This window comes from Leishmania donovani, chromosome 26 (genome assembly GCF_000227135.1).
Source record: "Leishmania donovani BPK282A1 complete genome, chromosome 26".
In the NCBI taxonomy this organism is placed as follows: Eukaryota; Euglenozoa; class Kinetoplastea; order Trypanosomatida; family Trypanosomatidae; genus Leishmania; species Leishmania donovani.
Genome location: NC_018253.1, coordinates 664,575 through 681,268, shown reverse-complemented (window position 1 = coordinate 681,268; position 16,694 = coordinate 664,575). Strand labels below are relative to the sequence as shown.

The following is a 16,694-nucleotide window of genomic DNA, read 5'->3' as shown; positions in this document are numbered from 1 at the left end:
GCGCCCCCCAGCCGTAGACGCACGCGCTGCAGCCATGCGCCGGCCCAGCCATCTGAGAGCACGGCCTCTCACCCAGACACCACACGCACGCCATTCGCTTCGCAGGTGGCTCCAACGCGGTGCCATCCACGGCCTCACCGCCGACATCAGTGGCGGTGCATCGCTCTGTCTTCCCCACCCCAACGTCGTAGCCACCTGGCCCTGCCACCACCAGAAGTGGTTCGGCATGGGCAGGGATGGAGGGAGGGGTGACGGGGGAGGGGGAGCTACCTGGCCTCCCCCGACGCAGAGTGTGGGGGCACTTGGACCCTGTGATGCCACGCACTGCGAGATGCGTGGCTGCCCCTCCCTCCCACGAGGTTCGAGAAGAAATCCTAAGGAACAAAGGAAGAGCCGGCTGGCGCCAAGCGATGGAAGGAGGCATGCCAAGTGCGCGGTAGCTACACCACAACGCAGAGGAAGAGTACGCGCCCATGCACGCATACGCAGGTGTGTTAGAAGTGGAAGCGTATCACCCATGCCGGCGCGGCGTTCATCCAGGTCGTCTCCAGCGTAGTCCTCCACAAGTCGCTGTCCACAATGTCGCCCGCGACGGACAACTCAGGAAGGCGCTCCAACGCCGGAGTGGCACGCACGCTGAACGGCACTGAGCTGCCGTCAGAGCGATGTCCAGTGGAGAGCAGCAGTCCTGTGTCTTCCGCCGAGATGGGCTGGCAGACGGTGTCGTACACGCGGCGGGCGTAGCGGAAAAGCGGGAAGGTCGGCAGAAGAACGTCCATCGGGCGCAGCAGCAGCACACAGGTAACGCTCTCCCAGTGCCGATGGGGGACGAAGCCGGCGCCGACGCCCGTCGCGACGCCGATGACGGGGTCTGCCGCAGTCGATGTCATCGGTTGAATCCCAACTCGGGTCTCGTTGCCCTCCTCCTCCTTGCTCTTCTCGGGGGATGTCAGAGATGGCGAGGCGCACTCGGCTGGCGACGCCGCGGCCTCTCCGTCCTCGCCCTGGGGCATGGGGCTGTGGTGGTGGCGAGTGTGGTGCGATGGAAAACTGTTTGCATCTTTGCTGAGCTGTTGGTACGTCATCGGGCCGCCTCCGACGGAGGACGGTGTCGTCTCCGCTGCGGTGGCAGAGCGGCGCAACAGCATGTCCTCTAGTCTCTGACACAGCCGTCGCACCTGCGCCTCATCAAAGCCGAGCCCGCAGCAGAAGACCACCAAGTGGGGCTCCTCCCTCCCGGTGAGCAACGGGCCACCCTCCACGCTGCACAGGGGGTAGTAGTTTTGCTCCACTGGTCGGGGACGAACGGAGCAGCCACTACCGGCAGTCGTGATGGAGGCCAAACTCATGCTCGCCGGCGGCCGGGCGCCCCCCGGTCCGTGCTCGTCACTGCAAATGCTGTTGAGAGGGCCGGTCTCGTTCATCGCTGCCGCCGTGGCCGACACGCTGGCGGCCGATGTTGCTGTGCACCGGAAACTGCCGCTATCTGCGCCCCAGCCCTGCACGCCGCCGTCGTTGCGCACGGCGCAGGACTCGCGCAGCGGCAGATGCGCAATGTGGTGGTTGGGGCTTGGAAACCGGCACAGCGTCGCGTTCGACAGCACGCCAGGAGCCAAGGCATCACCTTCGTAGAGCAGCACGCGCGCAGACGGCTGCGGCACCCGGCACCCCGGTGCCATGGCGACAGAAGTGCCCGTCGACGCTGGCGACCCTACCACCGATCTGGCGGCGGTGGTATGAGTGGCAACGCCCGACTGCAGCGAGGCGGAGGGGCTGCACGACGCAGAAGTGTCGGTGACCACGGTGGCCTCGAGAGGGCACGGGTCCAGATGGGTGACGGGGGCTGGCACGCCGCCACCGGCCGAAGGGACCACCAAGGGTTGCCTTAGGTTCAGGTAGTGCGGCGCCAGCGCCTTTCGGGCGATGCGCATGCGAGACGGTACCAGCTCAATGCCGACGCCAAGCCACCCACGCCACACCGTCGTGGGGCTCGAGATTCCTAGCGGTGCGTAGGCCGCTGCGAGCAGCTTGCCGCAGCGCATAGATGCTGCTTGCGTCGTCGCCGCCGTGGTGCTCCCCGCAGCGCTCGTGGTAGAGTGCAGCGTAACGGACGTCGGTGCTGCGCCGACGAGCGTGCAGCCTTCGTCCGAGTATCGCAGCGGTGACGAAGTATGCGGGCGACGGCACGCCGCTGCCGCTAGTCGGCCCCACTCGAAGAGCAGGCGTCCGTTACCGCTGCCCACATCCACCGCGACAATGACGGCGCCTCGAGAGGCGTGCCTGTGACCATGGGAATGGTCCCCAGTGCAAGATAATGGAGCGCTCACATTGTGGTTCGCCGGCGGCGTGGAGCCGAGCGCCGGCGCTGAGGAGCTGTCACGCGAGCAGGCCACCTTTGTCGTGGGGTTGGCGCGGAGGCCGGCTCCGCCGATCCCGTGATCGCGCGAGCTCGAGCGCCCGTGCTCCTCGCACACCACGCAGCTGGACGCCATGCTGATCGCCTGCAGCTGCCGTACTCCGACGGAGGTCAGCTCGCCGTAGAGGAGGTGGCGCTCGCTGCTATCGGCGATGGAAGCGGGTGGTGGCGCTGGAAGAGGCCTGGATTGCGCTGCTGCAACTTCGCGCTCCTCCTCATTTTCATTAAGCTGACAGCGGGTCTCCATGGAGCTCGGCAGCGTCGGGGAGGGTCGCGGCGCGACACCAGCGGTTGAGGCAGCTGCGGCGGCGGCAGCGGCATCCCCTGGCTGTAGAGTAAAGACATCCTCCAACTCCTGAAAGACAAAGTCCGCCTCTGCCTGGATGTCGTCGATATGCTGACTGCTCGATGTCGCCGCGCGCATGGGCTTCCGCAGCTGCATCGCGTCCACCAACGCTCCAAAGGCCTCCGCAGGTGATGCAGCAGCGCCAGCAGCAAGGGTAAGAGCGCGGCAGTTACAGTCGCCGGGGTTAGCGGGCAGGTACGTCGCCGACGAGGACAACGTTGGCGCTTTACTTTGATCAATACTGCCGTTGCGGGTGCGGCACGATTCGTTCAGCGCAGTCGTCGCGCTCGATAATGTGCACGGATCGACCACTGGTCTGCTGCCAGGAGTTGCAGCGGCGCCACGGGAATGAACTGAATCGGCGATCGCTGATGAAGTCGTGGACACATTGAAAAAAGTGGCACCCATGGAAATACGAGGACTACCAGCAGATGAGCTCATCAAGGCTGGTGGCTGCAGATGCGCAGCCCATCCGGTGACAGGGACGACGGTGGTATCAAGGCCACCATGCTCATGATGAAATTCTTTACCGGATCGCCTCGCCTTGTTGGCCTCATTGTCTGGGGCGGCTACAGCCGAGACTGCGACCTCGGCCGCCGTCAGTAGCAGCGACGCGCACGCATCCTCGTACTCGTGCAGCTTCATGTTGTAGATAACCTCGCCAACGCCGAGCGCATACTCAAACCACGCATCCATGGTGGCGGCCGCGCGTGCGTCTACGTGTACGTGTGTGAACTCTCTGCAAGCACCTGCGTAGTGCGACTGGCACCAGAGATGCTGAGCGACGCGGACAGCGGCAGCGGATGGTGGTACGCTGGCGGCAATGGCGTCCGTCGCATCAAAAAGATGAAGAGAGAGCGATAGGAAACGTTAAAAGGTAAGTAAAAGGCGAAACGCACGTAGCATAGAACGGCACACACACACACAATGTAGATATATCTAGATATGTATGCACAGATAGAGGCAGATATCCGGTGGGTATCCTGTAAATGCTTAGATCGACTAAGGGAGGAGAGGGGGCGCAACGGTACCTAACAAGCACACAAAAGACGACGCGCAGCGTGTGAGAGGTGTGGAGAGAGAGAGACAAGCAAGAAAGCCTCGAAAACGGTCCGTGGAGAGCAGGAGGGCAGGAAGGCGGAGAGTTCAGCGGTGGATCATCGAAAAAGATGGTGGTGGCGCCAAACAACGAGGAAAAAGGTGCAAGAAACAACAGAAAAGATCAAGCGATGGACCGCAGGCGCACACACGTGCGCAGTAAAGCGGCAGAACCTCGTAAGCCGATGAGCGAGTGGCGTGGATCGCTCTCGGTCGTTCAGAGCCAGAGAAAGTAATCAGCGCCCTGAGGGGTGGCGGTGGGGATGGCGAGCGGGGAGAAACGAAGCGAGCGCGCGAGTGTTGGAGAGGAGAGAAGGGGCGAGAGGGAAGGGAAGATGGAGAGCAGCGAGAGGTGCACAGAAGAGATGTGCGCATACACCACGTCGCGGTGAGGGTGCAGAGACTCTGTATCTCCCTCCACTCCTCCGTGAATTTGAGCAGAGATAGAAAAAAAAAAAAAATGTTGTCACCGGCATGAGAGAAAAGGGCTTTGAGCCGCATTGGTGTGCGTGCGTACGTGTGAGTGTGGCATGGCTGCACGCCCATACCCATCGAAGAAGGATGCTCGGTCAAGCAACTTTGCGTGTCGCTTCCTTCGAGTATGTGTTGCATGTTTGTGTCGTCGGCTCTGTTTGTCTTTCGGTCCCGAGCTGCCGCGCTCCCCCTCCCCTCAGCGCCCCGCGAGTGCAGGCGATGGCGCCCGCAAGCGCAGAAGAAGGCATCGCTTTGTGTGAAAAGAAAAGCCGCTGGGGAGAAGAGCGCAGATCAGAAAGGGAGCGCAGGCTCAGGACTGAGAGAGAGGGAGGCATCTGAGAACGAGAACGTAGCAGCGATATAAAGCAAGCCTACAAGGAGTGAGGCGATCGCAAGCGGCTGGGAGGGGAGGAGGGGAGGACTGAAGGGCGCCACAAGCCGTGAAAGAGGCACTCTCTGGCGCACACGCGCCCACGCAAAGAGGGGGGAAGCGAAACGCAAACCGTTTTAGAGGGAAAGAAAGCGCCCAGAAAGAGAAGGAAGCCACGCTCGGAACGAGGGCGAGACGCGTGCGAGGTATGTGGAGCCCCAACCGCCCAGACCAACACTGCCCTTTCCCTCACCACCAGCACAGGCCGTGCTGCCTCCCGTGCGCACAAGCCGCCCCTTCTTCGCATTCGCTGTCACCCACGGAGCGTCACTCAGCCCTCCCTTCCCTCTTTGCCTCCGTCTTCTCTCCCAACGGCTCTGCCTTATCCGATGCTCTCGTTAACAGAGCTATCCGCTTCACCAGTCGGGCACGTTCGAATGCCGGCACCGCTCCCAGAAGCGGCGGCAGCGCTCTGTCGTGCCGTTCAGCGCACGCGGTGGCCGCGCGCCGTCACTGCGAGGTCGGCGTTGCCGCGTTGCTCGACCCACACGGTGTGGTGCAGGAGCAGCAGCAGCCATGGTGTTGCTGGAGGCGCTCACTACACTAGAAGAAGGCGGCAAGCCGAAAAATGGCGGAGAGTGACCCGGCGGCTGTGGCGCATAACTGCCGTGGTGCCTTCGCGGCGGCGGCGCCTGTGCAGAGTACAAAGGACGACCACGACCGTCCCCGCCATCATTGCCGCAAGAGCTTCCCATAGCATGCCCGGGGGAGTAGTGCGGCAGGCACGACGACGGCGCTCTCTCAGGAGAGATGCAGTCACCGTCTCCGCCTCTCCCACTGACTCCCGCTCCGCCCTCGCCCTCGCCAGCGGCCATCCACGGAAACGCGGGCGTCGTCGGTGACGTACGAGGCCCTGCTTGTGAACTGAACAGACCAGCAAGAGGCGGAGCTGCTGTGCTGATGCCACGAGACCCGGGCAGAGCGCTAGCGGTGCTTAATCGCGTCGACGACGTAGAGCAACAGCCGACCCGGTACTGCCAATCAGATCCGTCCTCGGCATCGTGACAGTCGTGATCAGCTGACGAAAGCAACCAGCTCGGCTCCTGTGGTGTGCCGCCATAGAAACGTGCGCGAGTGCCGCCAAGGCCAAGGGCCAGACCTCTGCCAGGCGCCATCACTCGATCAGCTGGCAGGCCATACGCGCCAACGCGTGTACCGCAATCAGCGCCAAGCTGCCTCCAGGGAGTGAAAGAAGGAGACCCGGCGCCGGGTATCCAGAGATCTACCTCTCCACCCCCTCCTGGCGTGACTGCAAGTGTTGATGCGGGTTCTGCTACACCCCAGTCAGGCCCAAGCAGCGACGCGACCCCGCATCGGAGCTGATTGTCTCCTTCGACTCGGACCACCCCGCCGGAGGCGCTCACATACTCATCAAGCACGTGCTGCGTAGCTTGAGACTGTGATTGTGGGTACCAATTCAGTGGCTGGTCCTCAAATATGGGTGTCACCTCATGCCCGGGGCACTTCATGGGGAACCCGACCGTCGAAGTGAGAGGCGATACGTGCCACGGCAATATCTCCTCCTCAATGTTGCAGGTGCCCACATCCCCATCGCGGCAGCCCGGAGCGCTTTCAAAGGTGTGCAAAGGACGGCCCACGGCGCCGCCTGAGAAACTCACTATCGCGCCTGTGGCAAGAGTGTTGCTGCAGCTGTCGCGGCGGAAGGTATCGGCAGCCACCTCTATAGTCATACCGCCGGGTAGCGAATGGCCGTCGTCGTGAGCGAGACGTGTTTGCGCCTCTCGCCGCTCCGAGTACGCGAGCGACGACGACGACGGAGCGCCCGGATGAGAAGTTGCATTAGATGGAGATATTACCGTGGTGTGCCTTGTCGCGGACGCAGGCGCTTCCTTTGCCCGCTGCAGCGGCAGCTGTACCGCGATGCAATCCACCGACTGCTCGGCGACGCGGGGTCGAGAGTGGGGTCTCCGCTGCTCCTCCCCGCATTGTGTTACCCAGTCCCGCCGATGCAAGTAGGGATCTGAGGAGTTATCGATGCTAGAGCTCGGCCAACTCTCCCATTCTGCTTGTTTCTCCATGCGCTTCCGCTGGCGCTGCTGCTGCTGCTGCACCTTCGCGTAGGTGTCGGCCGCTTCCTCCTCGCTGCTCTCTGCCATTGCATTGGTGCCACGTGAGCTATCATCCGGATTCTCACCAAGTCGCTGCCTCTTGTGCCGCTGCCTCCACTCTCGATGACGCCGCGAGGACCGTCCTAGTGTGTGCCCGCGCCTTCTTTGCCTTACCGCTTTTGCCTCAAGAGCCTCGGCAAGCACTTCTGAATGGGCAGTCGGAGATGAGTGCGAGGAAGACGGCAGGGGAGGCGGCGGGAGTGGTGATTGCCGCCGTGCCAGTAGCACTTTGAAACGATGCGACGATGGCGCGCTGGAAGGATGCTCTGATAGGCCGCCGCCGTGGTTGCCCACCACGTGAAGAGGGGGTGACGGTAGCGGCGATGACGGTAAAGGAAGCGCTGCGCTGTAGTGGCGTGACAGGGAAGGCGCAGAGCACAGGCTGCCAGAAACGCCTGCAGTCACACTTTGGTGGGTGTTGCTGCACTCGCCGTCCCCCTCCGCCACCACGTCACTCACGGGGGCATCTAGCAGCGGAGAGGAGATGTCTGTCGTCGTCGGCGGTGGGCACACGCTCGTCTGAGCAGCTTCCTCTACAACTGTGCCAAAGGCGGCACCGTCAGGCACGGCGGCGGTGCCAGCGGCCGCATCATCTTGTGCTAGTGGCGCCGGTGGCAAAACTGTCGGTGAACTGTGGGCCCGCTCAGTACCTGAACGCGCTGAGCTTTGTGAAGCCGTGGCAGCAGCAGAGCCGGCGCCGGCTGCAGCGACGGACGCCGTGGCCGTGTCGCTGGGCCGTGGGTGAGGAGGACGACGACGCGCAAGAAGAAGACGCGCAGGACCGCCAGGGTAGCCGTGCTGACGCGATGCGAGGTCCGCCCGCGCCTTCGTGCCAGCGGTCCAGCGGAACATTCAGTGTGCGGTGGTTCGACCCAAAGGGCAAGAGAAGAGCTGGAAAGACCTGTTGGACTGAACTTGTTGCATCACCGCCGGGCGTCTATGATTCTGGGAGTGTGCGGAAGTATGTGCTTACGGGGTGCCTGAGAGAAGCGGCAGGGGGTCAACAGGGAAGGTTCAGTAGCAAGACCTCGCCCTTCCTCTACTCCGACGAATAGCGAGGATTGACCCAAAAGAGGAGAGCCGAAGACGAGAGAGAGAACTACGGCGTAAGAGTGAAGCACACGTTGATGCACTGCCCAAAGGTGCCGTGGCCGCCACCGCAGCTTGCCGTCGTGTAATGAGCGTGGAGGCGTCTCCTTGCAAGGCAAGGAGAGAGGGAAGAGGGCAACGCGAAGAAGACGCCATGCGCATTGGCGGAGAAGGAGGAGCGAGAGCGAGTGGGGGAGTGGGAACAGGATAGAGCACACCTGCACATATATGCACGTACATATCTGAGTTTGTGTGTGTGTGTGGGGGGGGGGGAGGGGCGAGTGGGAGACGGTGGGAGACGGTGGGCACACACACACAGACCGCACGGCGCAACAGAAAAAGATTTGGCTGATAAGGAAAGCAGTGTCTGTTTGTGCCAGCATCAAAGACACACGGAGAGGGACACACCACACCCTTACTCCCCTCCCGCACTGTGCGACTTGCGCGCTGTGCGCGGTGTCCTGGACACGCACGTGCGCACAGTCCTTTCCGGCTGCCCCTTGATGGTCTCTCCTCGGATGCTTTGCCGCTGTTGTTGAGGATGCCTTTTTTTTGGAAGGGAAGGAGGGCATCGCAACACGGACCCCCTTCCCTGTTCTGCTGTGTCGGTGTTGTGCTGTCCCTGATACTCCTGTACTCAACGGCCATGGGGGAATGGCCGCGGCGGAGCGGAGAAGACGGAGAAGAGAAGAGGGTCCGAAAGGGAAGAGAGGGGAGGGGGCACAGAGAGAGAAGACATACGCGCGCGCCACTGCAGAAACAAGCCACAACGTCGGTAAAGTGCAACGGCATCCATGCACACACACACACACACGCATAGCTGAAGTGAGAAGGGGGAGGATAGTCGACAAACTACAAAAAGAAGTAAGCGATGAAGATAGAAAACAGCCACGAGGCGCAACTGCGACGGCCACGAACGCATTATATGTGTGTGTGTATGTGTGTATCGGAGGAGAAAGGTGGGGGCTGAGTACGGAACGGAGGAAGAGAAACAGATGGTGTCGACAACGGCTGCGTGCAAGACAGTACTCGCCCAAGGAGAGCAGCGGAGGGGAGGGCCAGGGGCAGTAGCTGTGGTACAGAGGGAGGGAACGAAAATGCTGGGCGGCAGTACGTCAAGCACATGCGTATGCGCACCGGGTCTCTTTGCTTGAGCACATCTTATGTGGCACAGTAGGCGGCTGCGAGTGCCGTAAGAGAGGTATCGTACTGCGCCCACTGATAGTAGTCGAGCAGCCCTGCAATCACGCGAGCAGCCGGGTCGCAGAGAGAGCTGCTTGTTCCGCCGGCCACAACCGCGCATCCACCACGCTGCTGCTTCGCCACGCTCTTGTCCCCGTCAACCGGCCGCTTCTCCTCTGCACTGCCGATACACCCTTCGCTCGTCGTCGCAGCACAGCCACCGCTGCTGAACACTACAGCACAGCCACTGGTGCCCTCCTCGGCGCTGCCGTCGAGGTTAGCCACCTCGCGCACTGCGCGATACTGCCGGGCCGCATCCGTCATCAGCTCGACACCTTTAGCAACGTAGGAGGACCACGGGTTTCTGCGATGAGTTGCCGCGCCCCTGCTTGGATTTCCGCCTCCGGTTCCAGCACCGGCGGTGGCTTCTGATTCGTAGTCCGACTGCTGCTGCTGCTGCTGTCGCTGCGCAGCCACCATTGCCTCCTCTGCCGTCGCAGGCGAAGGAGCGAAGGACGAGGAGGGGGTGCCAGCCGCACCAGAAGCCCCGCCAATGGCCGCCTCAGAGTCCCCTGCATCTCTTCTCACCTCGGAGAACGCCGACGGTCGACCAGCTGCGGCCGCGCAAGTGGGCGACTTGCGCTCCCACTCGTTGTAGGCGTCCCAGCACATCAGCTGCAACGCCGTCACGATGAGGAAGAGGGGTGCGTAAAAGGCGTAGAGGCCTGTGTGGTCGCCGTTGTCACCCACATTGCCTCCAGCGCCGCTGCCGCCCCCCCCGGCACCACCGAGTCCGTTCGAGGCCCCCATGCCAGCACCAACACCGGAAGCACCAGCTCCCACTCCATCACCGCCGCCCATCACACCTCCGCTACCGCCACCATGGCGATGCACGTCCATCAGCGATGCGTCATACACGGGCTTGAACCACACCTCGGAGCGGCATCGGTTCGGGATCAGGCCAACAAGAGGAATGCGCACGTACGTCGACGCCTTTGCTCTTGTTGGGCAGGCTGCTGCGTTCGCGGTGCCCGTCGTGGTGTGCGGGGCGGCGACGGCGCCGGCGATCGTGGTGCTGCTGCTTTCCCCGCCGACGACAGCGCCTGCGCCGGTGCTGCCCATGTAGGCGTCGCGGAGACGCAGACGCGAGTCGCCGTTGGTACTGAAGGCGAAGCTCTCCGTGGTGCGGTTCGACGCGCAGCCGGTTTGCCCCTCTTCCCACGAATTGCGGCCGCGGCTGGTGGACGCGCACGAGGACGAGCCGTTGTCCGGCTCATCGTCCTCGCCGTCGACGGACAGCGCCGTCATAATGTGCGTCATCGGCGGCGGCGAGACCCAGCGCGCGACATGGTAGTGCCTCTGCAGGCTCCAGAGGTCAAAGGAGAGCGCAGCACGGTCGCCGCGAAAGACGGGGCTGTTCCACGAGCTGTTCATCGCTGCGCCTTCACTCTTATCCGCGAACGGGACGAACAGGTGCCGCGGTGCTCGAAGGAGGTAGTAGGCGAGGAAGGTGCCGCAGCTGTGCTTCGAGGAATGGCCGCCACAGAACACAGGCTGCCACATGAGCGCCACCCACGACTGGTGGTCAACATCTGCCGTAGTGGCGGTCAGCAGCTCTGCGTAGCTCTCGTCGCACTTCGCCAGCTCCACGATCTGCTCCACGATAATGTTCCGATTGTTAGGCCGGTCGGTGGCGCTCCACGTGAGTACGCCATCCTCCTCCGCGTAGGAGCCTGCTGTATGACTGCTGCCGCCGCCACGGGCCACCCCTTCCACGCCAGTGGTGGCATGCTCATCTTCCGCTGACACACCGACGCTCTCACTGGCCGCAGCCTCCTCCCGACGCCGCTGGCGGCGAACCTCGCGCAGCGCGGTGAGACGCTTGTACGCCGGTGAGGCTGGGTGGAAGCGAATGCGAAAGCCGCTCAGAAGCGGTGTATACACCAGCTCGCCCTCAGCAGGTCGCATCGGCGCCGGGTAGATAGGCTCGGCGAGGTTCACGACGCAGCCGAACGGGCTATCGAAACTCTGCCAGATGGACTTGAGCGTCATGACCGGCTCACAGTAGGAGGGGCCGGAAAAGTCCCAGTAGTGCGTCCGATCTGCTTGCGCCGGACGCAGTGTCGGCAGCGCTGGCCCTTCCTGGCCGCCACCGCCGCCGCCCGTGCTGTTGTGTCCTGCTCCGCCTGTGGCGCGCGCGTCTTCGCTCTGGAGGGCGAGAAATGTACCGCCACGGCTGCTGCGACTGCCCTGCGCGGAACCGTGCTGACTGCTGCCGCCGCCAGGCGACGAAGAGAGCCCTCTGCTGCCGCGGGTGCAGATAAGCTGGCAGTGGTCCTCGTTGCAAGGGAACTCGAGATCGCTTGCCACCGGCACCTGCGGGGAGAAAGCGTCCACGAGGCACGCAATATTGCCAAAAGACGCGGCGTTGAAGCGCATTGCGGCGTGAAATTCCTCCAGAAGTAGCTCCTGCCCCACATGGTGCTCGTAGATGTAGGGCGGACGCGTCGCCGGCATCGGGTAGCGCCCGCCTGCTTGCAAGTTGATTTGGCTGCCGCCGGCGTGGTGACCATTCGTGTGCGTGGGACTGGTGTAGCGGTTGTGCGCGGGAGAACCAACGCGATGGCTGCTGCCGCCGGTGCTGCTAATGTTGTTCGCTGGTCCATTCATGCTGCCTTGCTGGCCACCACCGTCTGGGCTCGTCGCGAAACGACTGGCGCCGCCACTGTTGGCGATCCGTTGGTGCTGGTGCTGCTGTATGGTCGGCGACGGCGTCGCAGACCCCGGCCGTGCCGTTGCACCGTTCGAGAGGAGGAGGCTGCTTTGGCTGGGTGTATTGAGAAACGTGGAGCCGCACACCACGGTGGCGGGCGAGGACGTCAGCGAGGTGACGCCGGGGCCGGCACGACGGCCGCTGATGGCGGCCTCAGCCCCTGTACTCTGCTGCTGCTGTTGGCGGAGAGACAGTTTCGTGGTGTTGCAGGCACGAGTGTTGTTTCCTTGGTAGCAGTACTGCAAGTGGTCCTCCGCGTCTCCTGATGCCCCCTCCATCACGACGGCACAGCGGCCACCGTCTAGATCAAACGAGGGCTGATTGGGGTAGCGGTGGGGGTAGGAAACCATAGAAGGCGGCTGCTGCATGGTCGCAGCGGCGCCGCTGCCCTCACGCGACCCGCCGCCAGCTCGGTGCAGGTGCGGTGTGCTGCCCCCACCTCCGCTGGGAAGCCGCGGCGGCAGCGCTGCGCTCGAGCCGCTTTCCGGAGACTGAACGTATTTGTTCGCGGCTGCGCCGCCACCTGCCGAGAGAAACGCGGTACAACTGGAAGCCAGCGAGGCTGGTTGCAGAAAAGGCGAGGTGCCATGATAGGCGTGACAGTGGTGCTGTATCGGCACCGAGGGCGATGACACGCCTGAGGCGGGAGTCGATCGTCGCATGTGGTGGCTGTGGTGGTGGGCGAGCAGGTGCAGGTGGTGGGGCCGGCCACCGATCGAGCGGAGAGAGCTGTCTGTGAGTGTGGTGCCGGGACGAGGTGGGGGAGTCGTCGTGTTGGATGCATCACGCGCAGCCGCCAGCGCGTCGGCTGTGAGCGGCTTCGTGGCGGGCTTCATACCACCGAGGTCGCGCACGCTTTCGAGGCCGCCCTCGGCATCGTCATCTTTGCTGCCCTCGCCCGCCGCCTCTGCCTCCTCCGCTCCGCCGTGGGCGTACCCCTCGTCCTCCTCGCTGCACGCGCGGGCGCCCTCGGCATCGACGTCACCGCTGACCATGGACGGCTGCGCTAGTCCGCGGTCTCTTTCCTCAGTCGCGCTGCACGCCCCACGCGACATCTCGCGCGACAGCAGACGCTGGACAGGGGCGTACATGGCCGGCCTCACTGCGAGTGCGGCCGTCGAGAGGGACGCGGGCGGGGTACCTGTACTGCCAGCGGCGATTCCGGTCCCGCCACCGGTGGCTGAAGACGAACATGCGTTTGTCTGCAGCTGCGCCGCCTGCTCTACAATGGCGCCGCAGATGTATGTGTGGAATGGCGTGCCGAGACACTGCGTCAGCGGAGAGGGCCGCAGGAAGCTCTGCGCACCACTGCCGCTGCCGCTGCCATGTGATACAGAGCTCGCGTGCGCAGCACTGCGCTCGGTGCTGCTGCTGCGGTGCTGCGGCTGGCTGCGACTCCCGCTGCCAGTGGAGCCGGCACCTTGGCGGCCAACTGGAATCGCAGTCATGGCTGATGTGGCCGTATCACGCTTGCTGTTCATGAAAGTCTCGGTGGCGTAGTCAGCTTCAGCCTCTTCATCAGCGTTGTCCTCCGCTCCGCTTAGCGAAGACTCACCGCTGTCGTGCGCCGCTGCAGTCACGCTACCCTTGGGAGGCATGCAGCGATCACTCGTCTGCTGCGAACGGGCCGCGTCCTTCGGCACTCTGTCGCTCCTGTCGGTAGTGCTGTCCTCACCCGCATTCTGCGGTGGCGGTTGCTGGGGATGTGGCGCGTTCAGCGAGGAGGGTGGCAACTCTAGTGAGACGAGTGGCTCGCGTGTACGCAATGTTTGCTCCGGGATCGGCGCGTCCGCCTGCTGAGACGAGGCCTGCCGCTTGTACTCCGCACTCTTCGCGGACGCAGGCGCGACTTGAGTGCTGACCTCAGCACTGCGTTGGCCGCACGTCCCATGCTTCCCATCCTTCTCCGCTGCTTCAGGTGCCCCCTCAGTTTGTGCAGCAGACTGCACACGATCGGTGCCGCTGTTCCCTCCCTTTTTCCCTCTCTTGCGGGATGGCGCGGGGGCCACACTGCCAACGCCGCCGTCGCCGCGACCGTTGCCGCTGCTGTTGCTCCTGCTGTGACCCCCGCTCCTCACCAACGACATCGGCACCATGTCGTCCGAAGCCTGCGTCCTGGCAAGCTCCTCTGCCCTGTCCTTCTTGCCTTGCTCCTCCGCAACATTGTACCGCCGCGGCGCCGTCTCAGGTGGCTGCGACACGTACTGAGAGGTGCGGCTGACGGGCATCGATGCTCCGCCCGGCCTTGCGTCAGCCCGGTACTGCGGATGCGAGGAGCCGCTGTAACCACGGTGGTATCCCTGCTGCTGTTGCTGCTGCGGATGATGAGGGGTGTAGCCGTGAGCGTCGTAGCTGCCACCATTGCTATCACCCCCACCGCCAAAGCGAGGATCAGTCGCGTAGAAGCTGCCACCCCGTTGGTACTGCTGCGGCGGCGGCTGAGGTGGGCCTCCGCTGCCGCGTTGGTGGTTTTCAGTGACCGGCGGCGATGCAGCGGCGGATGAGCCCGGCTGCGCCTCTCCGCAGGCATAGGAGGCATGATAGGCGATGGTTTGCTGCTGTGGCGAGGCTTGGCCTGCCGGGTAACCGTACCCAGGACTGATCCCGCTGCTGCCGATCTGATTCGCAGCCGCGTAGTAGTCGCGGTATCCGTTCGCCGCGTAGCCGTGATACGACTGGCCGCCATCCTCAACCTCAGCCCCGCTCCCTTGCTGTGGAGATAGGTAACTGCCACTGGCCGCTGCCTGGCCGCTCTTGCCACTGGCGGGGCCGAGCGGCATGCCGCCGGTGTCACCGCCGGCGTCTCTATACGGCACACCTCGTGCGCGAGATGCATGCGGCGCTGGTGCGCTATAGCCGCTGGAGTAGGCGACGCCGTAGTAGCCTCCACTTGCACTACCGCCGCCGGCACCAGCGCCGCCATTACCCGCAGCTGCTGCTGCAGTGCTAGAACCATAACCACGCCCGCCAACGCCGCCACCTTCGGACCCGTTCATGTTGCTGCCTGCGTTATCTGGCTGGCCATACGCGCCACCGGCGTAGCGCGCCGCCGAGGTACCCTGTGTGGCATCGCTCTCGCCACCGTAAGCGCTAGTAGTGGTGCTGCAAGGCTGGCTGCCCCTGCTCGCGGCATGCACGGCGAGGCCGTATGACGCGGAGACGGAGGAGCTTTGGCCCTCCCCACCCATGTAGGAGGAATGCTGCTGCTGTGCAGAAGGCGGAGAGCCCTGAAATGAGTATGCTGGGCATTGAGCATATTGCTGGTAGTAGCCCTCTGTGGCGCCCCCTTGACTGCTGCTCTGCATATTGCTGCCCTGATTGCAGAGTGCCTCCCCCTCGCCGGATGATGACGGCGGGTATCCGTGTTGCTGCTGCTGTTGTTGCGAGTTGTAGTAGTGCGCCCCGCTGCCGCCGCTCGCCGTGCGGGCGTGGCCGCGACGCGGGTCAGAGCCGCTTCTGTAGTAGTAGCCGTAGTACTGACTCTCCCCGCCTAAGCTTTGAGAGGTGGAGGCTGTGATTGGGAGCTGCTGCGGCCGCGGCTGCTGCGGTGGCTGGTAGGTCTGCTGATAATAGCTCTGATAGGCACTGCTACCCTGCTCCGTGGCTGGCATCTGTGGGCTGTAGGGCGACTGGTGCTGCGGTGAATGCTGAGACTGCTGCTGTTGTGGCGGCGGCGGCGGCGGCTGCGGTGGCTGCGGTGGCTGCTGTCGCTGTGACTGCTGGTATTGGGCAGGGGGCTGGTTCGGGTGTTGCTGTGGATTCGCCGTCGCGGACGATGACGGTTGGTAGGGAAAAGAGTACACGGGCACTGATTGGCCGTCACTCGCCCCTGCGCCGCTGCTGGTGCTACCTGCCATGGGGCCAGAGGTAGATCCGTAGGGCATGTTCGTCGAGCCGCTGCTGCCGCCACCACCTCCTGGGTACTCGCCTTGGTTATTGTAGTAGCCGTAGGTGCTTGAGCTGTAGTAGCTCGCTTGGTCGCTACCGTAGTACCTGCTGTAGTAGTAGCCCGTGTTGGGTGCCGACGACTCACCGTTGGCGTCCTCTCCTCCACAGTACGCGGCCGGCATAGCTGCGCTGCTCGCACCTGCCCTAGGCAGCATCGAACGAGCGCCGACTGACGCCGCCGCCCCTCCCTGACGCCGTGAGGAGGGATACATGCCACTACGCACCGCCACAGGCCCATCGCTGGCCACGGGAGTGGCGAAGGATGTCACCGTGCTACCACCAGCAGGACCCCGGCCGCCCAAGACCACGTGTGGGGCCTCGGCGTCAGCGCCAGAGGTCGTCAGCTGGGAAGGCGGCGGAGGAGGTAGGTGGTGTATACTAATGGGATCTGCTGTATCACCTAGAGAAGCCTCTGCTGCCCCCGCACCGGTGCCACTGCGAGCTGGCATTGAAGTGAGAGACTTGGCCTTGCTGCTAGCGCCATGTCGCATGCCAGGCTTGGCCACAGCCGTCGCGAGACCGCCACCAGAGCCAAGGCTGTTGCTCGAGCCCTCCATTATTGTCTCTGCGTCCGACGCTACAGATATCTAGTAATAGAAAAGGAGCACCGTGGACGGAGTTGTTCTCTCCCCCGAGGCCTCCTATCAGCTGTCTGTTGGAGCACTGTTCTGCGGAGTCGAGGAGGTGGAGAGGGCCGTTCGTCTTTCTGAGTGGTACACACAACTAGAGAGAAACCTGAGGACGAGCGAAGACCCATAAAGCGGCACAGGAGAGAGGGGAGCAGGCGTATCAGCGACGACGACTCGCCA

At 63.6% G+C, this 16,694-nt stretch overlaps 3 protein-coding genes across 3 annotated transcripts; all 3 read right to left on the bottom strand.

The window, feature by feature from the left end:
• Positions 1-494: 494 nt before the first annotated feature.
• Positions 495-3,458, bottom strand: LDBPK_261840 (hypothetical protein, conserved; the record flags this gene model as incomplete). Its single annotated transcript, XM_003861722.1, has 1 exon — positions 495-3,458. One exon carries the CDS (start codon positions 3,456-3,458, stop codon positions 495-497), a length of 2,964 nt encoding a protein of 987 aa, XP_003861770.1.
• Positions 3,459-5,120: 1,662 nt separating this feature from the next.
• LDBPK_261830 (hypothetical protein, conserved) lies at positions 5,121-6,881 on the bottom strand (the record flags this gene model as incomplete). Its single annotated transcript, XM_003861721.1, has 1 exon — positions 5,121-6,881. The coding sequence occupies one exon, from the start codon at positions 6,879-6,881 to the stop codon at positions 5,121-5,123; it is 1,761 nt and encodes a 586-aa protein (XP_003861769.1).
• A 2,262-nt stretch (positions 6,882-9,143) lies between these two features.
• Positions 9,144-16,442, bottom strand: LDBPK_261820 (hypothetical protein, conserved; the record flags this gene model as incomplete). Its single annotated transcript, XM_003861720.1, has 1 exon — positions 9,144-16,442. One exon carries the CDS (start codon positions 16,440-16,442, stop codon positions 9,144-9,146), a length of 7,299 nt encoding a protein of 2,432 aa, XP_003861768.1.
• Between the last annotated feature and the right edge of the window lie 252 nt (positions 16,443-16,694).